At 40.0% G+C, this 13,310-nt stretch overlaps 1 protein-coding gene across 2 annotated transcripts in view; it reads right to left on the bottom strand.

Moving 5' to 3' along the window:
- The window catches only part of brd10 (bromodomain containing 10), a 73,454-nt gene extending 72,594 nt beyond the window's left edge, over positions 1 to 860 (bottom strand). For both annotated transcript variants that reach the window (XM_085993703.1, XM_085993712.1), the window contains exon 1: positions 553 to 860. In XM_085993703.1, the coding sequence (XP_085849829.1) occupies positions 553 to 845 (293 nt within the window). In that variant the 5' untranslated portion in view covers positions 846 to 860. The remainder of the gene's footprint in view (positions 1 to 552) is intronic.
- Between the last annotated feature and the right edge of the window lie 12,450 nt (positions 861 to 13,310).

Here is a 13,310-nt window from a genome sequence, read left to right as displayed (position 1 = left end):
TGCACCTTGAGGGGCTGCAAAGTATGGGCCATTATTAACCAGCATACTACCTGATCCACTGTATAGTACTTTTAATCCAATATATAATTATATGATCAATTACATAATTTTATTGATGCTTTTTTCCCAGCAATACGGAAGGATAAGGGGGATTGGACAGGTTATCAAAATTAAGAAAGGGTGTTGAGAGCATAAATAGCAAAAAACTGTTTCCAATGGCCAGACAAAAGAAAAAGGGGCATTACTCAATTATTAGAAAAATTAAGGGGAATTTGCTGCACAAGTGACTATTGAGGCAGAGATTTTTTAATTAAAAGGGAACTGGATAAGTATTTGAAAAGGAATATAAAATAACATAGGAAAAAGGCAGGGAAATGAGATTGGAGTAGATAGCTCCAGTTAACATGTTAGCACCAGCACAGGTGTGATGGGTCAAATGGCTGCCTTTTTCTCCGTTTTAATTTTGATGATTCTGTTTATCCGAACAAAACATTTATCCTCCATCCAAACTGTGCAATGGCTTAATTTTGAAAATTTTATTGAACATCTCACCTCTTTTCTTCCCTTGCTCGCTGCTGTTCTTCATGTCGCAAAGCCTGAATCATTATGGATTCAGTAACGCCTGTAGACATGCCCCCTAAGCTGCGGGGCATGGAACGTCGACGAGTAGAAGTGCACACTGCTCCTCGGTCCTCTTCTAAACCATAACGGCCTTTTGAGGTTACCATGATGGACGTCTTCTCTCTCAGTGGCCTTGCAAGCACAAAAGAAACTATAATCAATGACATAAAAATGGTCACATGAAGTTGAGTGGACGAGGTGAATAATGGAGAAAGTCTTCCCATTAGGCTTATTTAACATATTGATACCAATATGTATATGGGGGGGGGGGGGGGGGGGGCGGTGAGGAAAAGGGAAATTACTTGTGCCAAGCCTTTTAATTTTATAGGATACTCAATTCATCGTCTTAAGTTGTTCCCTCATGACTACCTACAGCGACAAATCTATAGCAACTAGAACTTCTTCCAGCTCAAAAAAGTGTTGCATTATAAATACACAAATATATACATACGCACGTCCTGTGACATGGCTCATGGAGAAAAGTGGAAAAGAGTGGTGTAAATATATACATCTTTAGGCACATATTGTGGATCTGTTGTGCCTTTGCTCACAAGAAGCTGGAGGGGTTTTTTGATAAAAAGAGGATTATATTTTGTAATGGAGAATGCATTACTGTGATGGTACATTTCAAGTAGGAATAAAAGGTCAGATTAAAGTAAGAGAGTAATTGACAAAGAAATCATATTGAAATTGAAATGCCCTTTTGCACCAATCAGGAAGTAGTGCTTTCCAAATTCAGCTAGCCTGTATTTAAAAATCCAAAGCTCCAGTATTAACCACTTTCCAGAGGAACATGGCTCAGGCATGGCACAGACAACTATCACCAGGACAGCAGCCAGGCAGGGACAACTAAGTTCTCCATGGAAAGAGTCAGCCTCAGAAATGTCATCAGACTGTCAAACGCCTCAGTCTGTCCAATCCTGGAATATGGCCAGACAGCCTGGTGCAGCGCCAGTAAACCACTGATTAAGAGGCCACAAATTAATCAAGAACCAACAAGCAATATGGACTGGATATCATCTTCCAAGCTTGATCTGCTGAACCTCTGTGCACAACTGTGGGACTCCAAACAATGGAAGAAAGGTTTCGGAGACTCTGGCAGAAGTAGCTGCACAAGGCAAGGACTAAACTACCACAGTCAATGGTGGTAGAGGAAGTACTTTTTTCTTTATTGCATTTTATTTATTGCCATTTTTAAATATGACCAACATTGACAATTTGATTGAAGCCAAGAGGCAGTGCTGCACATTATAATAGAGCAGCTCTACAAGTTTACTGTTGATAAAAGAAAGATAATTTTAAATACTGGCACTTTTTAGTTTGTAATAAATTAAGTACTCAGGTCTTCAGTATAGTGCGTCTTTTTTATGTTTGCATTTTAACTATTTCATATACAGTTTCCAGGATCGCCTTAAGTGGCCCACAAAGGGGGAAAAAAACTGAACAGCCCCCAAGGTAAACGAACTTCAGGACGAGCCATAAACCAACCAGATTAGACATGATTAGTAGTGCAGGCTAGCACACTAAAATAACATTGCAAATCTTAGGAGCAATAAACAGAAAGGTATTTATCTATATTTCACATTTTATAAAAATCTATTCAGGTCATTACAATCAGGCTACCAGGAGTTATTGCTCAGAATATTTTGGAAAGTATATGCAACAAGATACCACGGTTCTAAGGATTAGCATGAAGATGGGTTTTAAGCACTAGGGCTTATATCAAAGCTTTTTATAATGTGAATTTTCATTATATATGGACAGCAAATTTACCCTGCATACTGAAAAAATATTTCTACATGTTAACTGCAGAATAACAACACCAACAATACAGAATAATTGAACATTCAAGTCAGATAGAAATATCTATGGAAAAATTAAACTATTGTTTGAGCGACATGTTTTCAGTATTTCATACTTTTCATGCATTGAAGAGAGTCTGAAAGGGATACTAGAAAGTGCTTTTTTAAAAACAAAAGGTCCCTAGAGAAATCTACATCACGCTGGTTAGAAAACAAAGGACGGCAACACGACTTCCCCCCCCCTTCTAGTTTCACTGTAATTGAATTGGTAAATATATAAATGTTTTTTGAAAAATAGGCCAGCATCTGGACAGAGGAGAATTTAAAACCACTTGATATGTATTGCTTGCATACAATAGCGATAGTGGAGCCCAATTAAACAAAATTATCCGTTCCATCTATTGCCTGCAGCCTGATGCTTTCGTTGAGATTTGCACCAGGAGATGACAACTCACAGGATACCAGAGTCCAAATTGGAGCAAGAGCTTGCCTCGGCTGTAGCAATGAGGGGAAATGTTGCTTCAATTTGATCAAAATTCTGAGGTCACATTAGCCAGGAATCAGCAGCAAGTCAAGAAAGTCAATGAAATACAACAGCCAACAAAGACAACTGCAGAGATTGTGGAATTGGAACACTTGAAGACAGTAACTTTGTAGAAGCTTCAAGTTCAAAATCAGTTAATTGTAGCAAACTTCCAGAAACATTCACTGTTACTTTTCCATATCAACTTAAACTAGGCTTTGTAGAGCCTTGGGGTGCACTTTTCCAGTATTTGCTCCCATACTCTCACCTCCATAATGTACTCGAGGTAAAAATCCTACAAACAACTGTACTCACACAAACCACTTAAATAGACTACGTATAACTGAATTCAAGGATATAATTAGGCAACAGTTAACCTTGCAGGAACGCAAGAGGGGGGAAGAGAGTCTTTCTGACTCCGATTCTACTGATTTAATATAATCCCAAGTACTAAAACAATTAAAATATGCAGTTGAAAGTCCCACTACAAGAACACTTGGTTAGACTTCATTTTCATATTCCATTGTGCCAATTTTTTTTTTTTTTTTGAGGGTCTATTTCTTCAGGCTCAGAATGTCATTTAAATGACAAAAGAATGGAATACATTACCATATCTAACAACCATCATCAGCAGAAAAAATTCCCAGGTCAGGTACAACACAGAGGAGCTACAGAGTAAAGCTCCTTGTACACTGCCAAATGATGTGCCTCAAGTCTACCTCAGACATTTAGACTAGTGCAGTGTGGTGCTTTTCTGTTGCCCATCCTTGTGGCCTTCATGAGCAACAGCACCAATCAGCACCAAATTACAAGCAGTCCTGTGCTGTGGACTTGTGCCAATTAGGAATTGGGTTGAGGGTGTCCAAACTCATTTTACTTTGCATCTTCCAGGTGGCAAGAAAATGCTGCATTGATGCCTTTTCAAATAAAATAAATAATAACCCTGCTTTCAAACTGAAGAAACCAAAAGCATTGGCATTGGGGGAAAAAAATAATAGGCTCGGGGAGGGAAATTGCAAGTATTGAGTAAATCAGAGGCTATATACGTTACTGCGACAGCCAAGCACAGCATTGGAGTTTCACCAGCAATATAGTTCAGTGGACTGTTAACTGCACCTCATGGGCCACAAGCAGCACCAGCACCTGGCAATCCGGCAACCCTCAAAGTCCAAGCAACCTCAATACTATTTTTGCTTGGGTATCTTGTTTGTTGGTGTATCTGGTTTTGATTTTGTGGGGCTAAATCAAAACAACAAGATCTATTGCATTAACAAATTGAGACTTATGTAGGTTCAGACAAACACAGATTTAAATTTTATATGTGGTCTAAAGCTCCATGGTATGTACCTATACAACCTACAAAGATTTTTTTTTAAACATTGAAACTCCAAATCTAATTAACTAAGGATATCAAGGCTTTGGAGCGGGTGTAGAAGAGATTTAGCAGAATACCACCAGGGATGAGGGACTTCAGTTATGTGGAGAGACTAGAGGAGCTGCAATTGTTCTCCTTAGAGCAGAGAAGGTTAAGAAAGAAATAATGAAAGAAAGAAGATTTACATTTATATGGCAACCTCAGGACGTCCCAAAGTGCTTTAAAGCCAATGAAGTACTTTGAGGTGTAGCCACTGTTGTAATGTAGGAAACGGTAATGTGAGGGGAGATTTAATAGAGGTGTTCAAAATTATAAGGGGTTGTGAGAGAGTTAATAAGAAATAACTGTTTACAGTGGCAGAAGGGCCAGTAACCACAGGTTTAAGATAATTGGCAAAGCAGATTCAATAATAACTATCAAAAGGGTTATTGGATATACTGGATAAGGAAAAATGTGCAGGACTATGGGGAAAGGCCAGGGGAAACAAGACTAATTGGATAGCTCTTTCAAAGAGCTGGCACAGGTACAATGGGCTGAAGTCTCATCCTGTGTATGATTCTATGATTGCAACTAGATTTTTCCTAAATACACCCAAAGCCTTCACAGCCTCAAAGTTCTATGAGCACCGTTAAACATGTTTTAGATCAACTTGCAATAATGTAGCCCCTTCAATTTGGCAAAATGTCACAAGGCACTTCATAGCTTTGGCAGAGACCAGACCGGTAAGCCTGACATCGGTAGTGGGGAAAATGCTAGAGTCCATTATAAAAGATGTAATAGCAGAGCACTTGGAGAGCAGGGACGGGATCAGACAAAGTCAACATGGATTTACAAAGGGTAAATCGTGCTTGACTAATCTACTGGAATTTTTTGAGGATGTGACTGGTAGAATAGATAAGGGAGAACCAGTGGATGTCTTGTATTTGGACTTTCAGAAGGCTTTCGATAAGGTCCCGCATAAGAGATTAGCTTGCAAAATTAAGGCACATGGGATTGGGGGCAAGGTATTGCCTTGGATAGAGAACTGGTTGGCAGATAGAAAGCATAGAGTTGGAATAAACGGGTCTTTTTCCGAGTGGCAGACAGTGACTAGTGGGGTACCGCAAGGATCGGTCCTAGGACCCCAGCTGTTCACAATATATATTAATGATCTGGACGAGGGAATTGGATGTAGTATCTCCAAATTTGCAGACGACACAAAGCTGGGTGGGAGGGTATGCTGTGAGAAGGATGTCATGAAACTCCAGTACGATTTGGACAGGTTGGGTGATTGGGCAGAAACATGGCAAATGCACTATAATGTGGATAAATGTGAGGTTATCCACTTTGGTGGCAAAAACAGGAAGGCAGATTATTATTTGAATGGCAATAGATTGGGAGAAGGGGAAGTGCAAAGAGACCTGGGTGTTCTTGTGCACCAGTCGCTGAAGGTAAGCATGCAGGTGCAGTAGGCGGTTAAGAAGACAAATGGTATGTTGGCCTTTGTAGCAAGAGGGTTCGAGTACAGGAACAAGGATGTCTTGCTGCAGTTGTACAGGGCCTTGGTGAGACCACACCTTGAGTATTGTGTGCAGTTTTGGTCGCCTTATCTGAGGAAGGATGTTCTTGCCATGGAAGGAGTGCAGCGAAGATTAACCAGGCTGATACCTGGGATGGCAGGAATGACGTATGAGGAGAGATTGTGTTGATTGGGCTTGTACTCACTGGAGTTTAGAAGATTGAGAGGGGATCTCATCGAAACCTATAAAATTCTGTCAGGCCTGGACAGACTGGATGCAGGAAGGATGTTCCCGATGGCCGGGGAGTCCAGAACTAGGGGTCACAGTCTAAGGATAAGGGGTAAGCCATTTAGGACAGAGATGAGGAGGAATTTCTTCACCCAGAGTGGTGAACCTGTGGAATTCTCTGCCACAGAGGGCGGTGGAGGCCAGTTCATTAACTATATTCAAGAAGGAGTTGGATATATTTCTTAAGGCTAAAGGGATATGGGGAGAAGGCAGGGACAGGGTACTGAATTTGGATGATCAGTCATGATCTCATTGAATGGCGGAGCAGGCTCGAGGGGCCAAATGGCCTACTCCTGCTCCTATCTTCTATGTTTCTATGAATGGGGGAGAAAACTATGACAGATTGTCTTTCTGTCCTGTTGAAGCAGTAGGTTTTAAGGAGGGTCAAGGTGGAAAGAGATGTAGCAAAACTGGTGTTTAGGGAAAAGAGTTCCAGAAATTGGGATCAAAAAGCCTGAAGGTCCTGCCACCAATTGTAAAGAGAAAGGTTGGGGGGGGGGGGGGAGGGGAGGAGAGGAAAGAAGGAAGGTTGAGAACAATTAATTGATCAGTGTTGAAAAAGCAAGGCCTATTCCTCTTCCTATGTTTCAATGACAACACATCAGAACTTAGTTTGCTATAACAATTGTAATAATTATGAAGACAAGTTTTAAAAAAAACTGCAGAATACAAACATGAAGCTCAGCAACTTTCATCTGCACATTAATTTCAAAATTCAATCTACAAGCCTATACAGAAAATGCACAGGTACTTTAATCACACTTGATATTACCTCACTCACCTAATTTTTGAATCTATCGTATGTGAAAAACATTTCCCATCTCTATCATGTATGCTTCACCATACAAACAAAGTAACCAATTTGCACACAAACAGCTGTCAGATGAATGATCAATGAATCTGTTTTAGTGGTGCTGGTTGAAAGGATAACTGTTGGTCAGGAGAACAGGATCTCATGGCACCACATGTACTGATGTGAAAAGTAAGTTTTTAAAAAAAAATGAAATGCCTCTAACATTTGAACTAAAAAAGGCTTATTTTGCTATGGTAAAATACTACACATTTATGCATTTTTAATACAAGATTGTAACCTCAGTATTCAAGATTCCCTGTCATGGCTGTGATATTACTTAAACACCTCAAATGAGATATGATCTTGTAATCTCACTCTGGTATATACTACTATTCTGCATGTAAGCATTTTGAGTTCTCCATAAGTGGGCCATGTCAGCTAAAATGGTTTCAATAAAGTTATCATACAATCTTGGACAGGTAATTTAAAATCTACTGCAAAATTAAGTGGAAATGTTGAAATTAATTCCCTGTATATGAAAGACTATTTCCTAATTATCCCAATTTGGAGATACAAGTTAGGTTTAATTGTTATTTCTGTAATATAAGGAATACATGTACATTTTGTAGAAGGTGGAGTTCTAAATGAAAATATAGGAAAGTTTACACTGCCAACACCACCCTTTTTCTCTCTTATTTTACCCTGTTCACAGGCAAAGCAAAAAATACAAACTACTAGAAACTTGATACTATTTGATAAAACTGTACCCTTTTGAATACTCAAAATAATAGTATTCAAACTTTAAAGAGGATGTCTGACAGAATCAGACTGTCAGAATGTCAGTGAAATTTCAGGCTCCCTGGGCTGGCCACTGTTTTATTTTTCACTTCAAGTGTCACGAGTAACTGTATTAATGTGAAAAACATGAACTAATTAAGCATATGTTTTCTGGTCCTTCCGTTTACACTTTCATTTTCATCCCTTGCATTATTTTATTGACTTTTCCCCTACTGTCAAACACTTCACCTTGAATCCCCTCCCTATCTATTTTGGAGATGGAAGACAATTCTAAAAATAAACTCATCTGAATGGCTAAAAATTGGATTCAAAAGCCAATTGGCTTTTCTAGCCAACCAAGGCTCAGTGGTGACGAAGTCAGTCTATGAGCTGATTTTCTAAAAAATATAAAGAAGCTTTAACAGTCAAGAAATCTCAGCAGCAGCAGCACTGCTCCACAGCAAGATTACTTACCTGTGACACAGGAGAATCACGCACTTACTACCTCGAATACGCTTTTGTTTTGATCAATCCATTTCTGCTCTCTTCCTCCTCTAATGTATTTTTGTTTGCAGCAAGTGCCAACAGCAGTACTAGCTTGAAAGAATCACTGAGCGGAGCAGCAAATTAACATACCTACTACAGATACAGTTATTAACCCAAGAATATTTCAGCATTAACCATTCATTAATTCAGCTTTTATGGACAGACAGGATTAGTAACCCTTTCAAATTAGTACTTCCAATTAAACAGCCTCGGCAAACTAAAATGGACAGAATAAAAAAAAAAAAAAAACAGCATTCTTTGAACTAAAAGGTCCTGGTAAGTAAATGATATCTAATAAATTTGGGGGCCACTAGAGCACATTTCTTAATTCGAGATATTCTTTGGATGCTAAAAATGAAAACTGTTAGCAGTTCAAAGAGTTTCCCTTTCCCAGCAAGACAGATTGATGACCAGTTTGGTTTGCTCAGTATTAAAAGTGCAAAACTGGTGGCTAACACTGGAAAAGCAGGTTTGCCACATTAAATTTCAACACAATTTACAGCACATTCATTTTCAAATAAAAGAGAACAACCAACACTGGTTAGATTTAACAAAATTGGTTTTGGCTAAATTTTCACGAAATGTCTTCCAAATATTGAAGTGATGCTTTGATGGTTGAGAAGGTGGGTAAAAGATATCTGCTGCCACCACCTATCAAACACATTTTAGCCATTGTAACTCTAAAGAGAAACTTGACATTTGCCAGAATTCTAAATTAAAGTTTGGTAATCACCAGAAATCTATCTATATATAAAAGGATACTTCTGTCTGTCATTCCATCTGTCTGTCTTGAATAAACTCGAAAGTTATAGAGCGTACCTACACGTGCGTTACGTCGAAAGAAAGCTGACGATTCCAGAACCGTCATAAGCGTATCTACTTTTCGGTCGGACTAAAATTGTTCGCGCGTTATGCAAAAAACCTTCAAAATTAAACTCATTATCTGCTAATAGCATTGATTGACTGACGTCAAGGTCGACCAATCCTGTGCCGTCACTATTGACCAATCCTACAGTTCAGTCGCCTGATGGTTGGCCAATCACTGCGTCTGTGGGTGGGACTAATGCTTTTCAACTCAGGCATCGGGCAGCCATTGCTTCACTACTTCCAGCTCAAAATCTGCTAATCCAGCTTCGAAAAAGTTAGTATCTCTTTTAAAAATAACATCACATTTACCAAAAACATTTTATAAGTACTTTCACTTTCATCTTTGAAGCTATTAAAAAGGTAGAAATGTTGCCCGGCAGCAGATTCACAGAGGGACACAGACAGGCCCCAAAGCCTGGGACTCGATTTAAAACATTGCCCGGCAGCAGATTCACACAGGGACAGACAGACAGGCCCCAAAGCCTGGGACTCGATTTAAACCGCCCGGCCCAAAACAGCCCTGGCAGCGCCGGGGCCCCCCCAGCTAGTTTCTGTATACATGTATATATTCCTATGCTCCCCAAAAGCTCAGTAACTTTATCCAGACAGTAGCTGAGCCATTCAGATCAGCAGGGTTCCAGATTTAATCCCTTGTCTATACAGAGTTAGCTGAATTTGCCTTTGCCTCAGTTATGGGTTAGGGATAAAAAAAAACGAGCAGGACTCCTGCTCCCGATTACTGTCCAGCAAACCCATGTTGTATGTATGTACATGTGTAGACAGGAACCTCGTCTGTTGCATTACTTCATGGTCAAACAGCTTGCCAACTCTCACTGCCAAAGCTCACAGCACATGAATAATGACCACTTGGGCAGAAGGTGCACACCCTAAAAATTCAATGCCTTCAGAGAGAACATTGGCAAGAAGAAAAAAAATAACCAGAGTTTGGCTTCACATTCATTACTGTATTTACTCTGACTGGACGATTAATCCAGTCACTAAAGATGCACAAAATTTAAACAATGATTTGGTAAATTCCAACCCTACAAAGTCTCATGCTGTGGATTATATTGGTATTAATAACCCAATCACTGATCTAAATGCTGACTGCACAGAGGGGAAAAAGTACTCAACATGTAACTATGAAACAGCTCGTTGACCCCTTGAGTAAGAGCCAAACAAGCGATAATAATATCACAAGCCACTTAAAGACTCTCCGCAGTGATTCTGCAACATACAGGTACTCCCATTACTGAGCAGCCTATTTGATCAAAAATACAATTTAAAATAAAATTACATTTCAGATGAAATTTTCCAAGAGGAAACATTTTATCTTTTGTATTTTAAATATTAAAATCTGAAGATGCCTTAAACACTCAGTCAAAAAGGTGGTTTTCATCCTCTCTTCAGAAGTGTTCAAGTATCAGAAAGCAGGGACTTTGTTGGGAGTAAGGCAGCATATTCCTCATTACAACCTCAATCACCACACAATTTTACAACCAACCAAGAAAACTAAAACATTCTTTTGCCCTCTGCTTCAAATGTTGCTCAAGATGGACCAGTATTGCAGTAATTTGTTCTATCAATGCACAATAGACTGGCAAACCTTCACGACAAAGGCCAAGCCATCTGGGAGACATCAAGCCGATGCAATCCCAGAGGTTGGAAAGAGAAAGTGGGTGAAAGGAAGGGAAGGGGGTAATGATTGATGATTCATTCAACTCCTAACAGAGTACAAGAGGCACAGTCAGAAATCAACTGTTGGGAGTGATACAGGGCAGAAATTATATACACAGTGTGCTTACAAATAAGTTGTACATGTCTGAAAAACAGATGGCGCCAGTATTTACAACTTATTTTTAAGACATTTAAAAAATGTATGTTATTGCTACACTAGTCACAGAATCAAGTTTTAATTAACTAAGGCTAATAAAACTACCTAGCACCAACAAATAACTTGGACAGCTGAGTTTACTCACCATAAGTTTGACGAGCACTGCAACCTGCCAGCTTCCGAGTCATGACAATGTGCACATTATCATAGAATCATCGAACAGTACAGCAGAGGAGACCATTCAGCCCACTGAATCTGCACCGGCTCTTTTGAAGAGCAATCCAGTTAGTCCCACACCCGCCGCTCTTGCCCCATAGCTCTGCAATTTTTTTCTCCTTCAAGTATTTATCTAATTCCCTTTTGAAGGCTACTATTGAATCTGTATACACCACCCTATCAAACAGTGCATTCCAAATCCTAACCACTCGTTGCGTAAAAAAGTTTTTCCTCCTGTCGCCCCTGGTTCTTTTGCCAATCACCTTAAATCTGTGCCCTCTGGTTATCGACCCTTCAGCTATTGGAAACAGTGCCTCTTTAGTTACTCTATCTAAACCCTTCATGATTTTAAACACCTCTATCAAATCTCCTCTCAACCTTCTCTGCTCCAAGGAGAACAGCCCCAGCTTCTTCAGTCTATCCATGTAACTGTAATCCCTCATCCCTGGAACCATTCTCGTAAATCTCTTCTGTACCCTCTCCAAAGCCTTCACATCCTTCCTAAAGTGCGGTGCCCAGAATTGGACTCAATACTCCGGCTGGGGCTTTGTTTTTGTGAATCTCTCAGTTTCTTTAGCTCCTGTAGGGGAGCAAAGTTCCCTTAGGGAGGTCAGCAGTGTGGAGAAACTAGCTGAATCCCTAATGAGGCAGCACAAGTTCTTGTAGACTACTTACATCTCAGGTCTTGTCTCAGAGTGGAATTCATTCTTATGAAGAACCCAAACCAGGTACTTCAAGCGTGGTACAAAGCTGGAAAGCAATTAGCTCATCCACTTGGAATCAAGGACAAGTACCAACGCTTTTCAAAAAGAAATTCAAATGCAACTAACTGAACAGTCGTATGGTTAAGGTAGGACATCAGTCATGGAGATCTAAAGAACAATCGCCCTGCACAAAGCACCTGGCCAGAAATAATGTTGCTTGCTTTAATTTTTTGATTAAATACAAAAAAGTTAACAAGTTCTCCCAATGTTATCGTTAGTTTTGAAGTTCAAGATAAAGAAAATCCAGGCAGTTCACAGCTCAGTGTCTTTCAGTTGGTGCCCAACAATTTTGTTCCAGTTACCACAGGCTGCTTGAAGTAAGCTTAGCAACCTATAGAGCTTAGCTCCAGTATTTGTGTCTCAGTAGCAGGAGCAATTTTTTCTTCCAAAACCCAGCAAAGTGCTATCTGGTGTAGGTACCTGTCACAATCAAGAGTTTACGCATGGCAGTGAATTTTCAAATTACAACCATTTAAGTGGAAAAACATGCTTGGAGATGTCAAAATTGCCATCAACTCTGCTGCGTCGGAGGGTAGCAACAGCCTGGAAAGAGACATCAGCTATTTCAGGGAGTTTAGTATTTTGTTAGGGCAATCACTAGATAGGAAATAACAACAATATACTGTAGTCTGGTTCTAACCGATCTAACGTTGATCAGACCACACAAAGAAAATAAGGTAAAAAAACTTATAAATATGAAAGCTACAGTCTGACCTCCCTTAAGTTTTTAAGCAAAATAGAAACATAGAAGATAGGAGCAGGAGTAGGCCATTCGGCCCTTCGAGCCTGCACCGCCATTCAATGAGATCATGGCTGATCATCCAAATTCAGTACCCTGTCCCTGCCTTCTCCCCATATCCCTTTAGCCTTAAGAAATATATCCAACTCTTTCTTGAATATATTTAAAGACTTGGCCTCAACCGCCTTCTGTGGTAGAGAATTCCACAGGTTCACCACTCTCTGGGTGAAGAAATTCTTCCTCATCTCTGTCCTATATGGCTTACCCCTTATCCTTAGACTATGACCCCTGGTTCTGGACTCTCCGACCATCGGGAATATTCTACCTGCATCTAGTTTATCCAAACCTGTCAGAATTTTATAATTTTCGATGAGATCCCCTCATTCTTCTAAACTCCAGCGAGTATAAGCCCAATCGACCCAATCTCTCCTCATACGTCATTCCTGCCATCCCAGGGATCAGCCTTGTGAATCTTTGCTGAACTCCTTCCATGGCAAGAACATCCTTCCTCAGATAAGGTGACCAATACTGCACACAATACTCAAGGTGTGGTCTCACCAAGGCCCTGTACAACTGCAGCAGGATATCCTTGCTCCTGTACTCAAACCCTTTTGCTATGAAGGCCAACATACCATTTGCCTTCTTCACCGCCTGCTGCACCTGCAT

Source organism: Somniosus microcephalus, chromosome 1, assembly GCF_052327205.1.
Source record: "Somniosus microcephalus isolate GS21.2 chromosome 1, FLI_Smic_1.0, whole genome shotgun sequence".
Taxonomy (NCBI): Eukaryota; Metazoa; Chordata; class Chondrichthyes; order Squaliformes; family Somniosidae; genus Somniosus; species Somniosus microcephalus.
The sequence above is the reverse complement of the archived record's forward strand: the minus strand, read 5'-3'. Positions and strand labels throughout refer to the sequence as shown.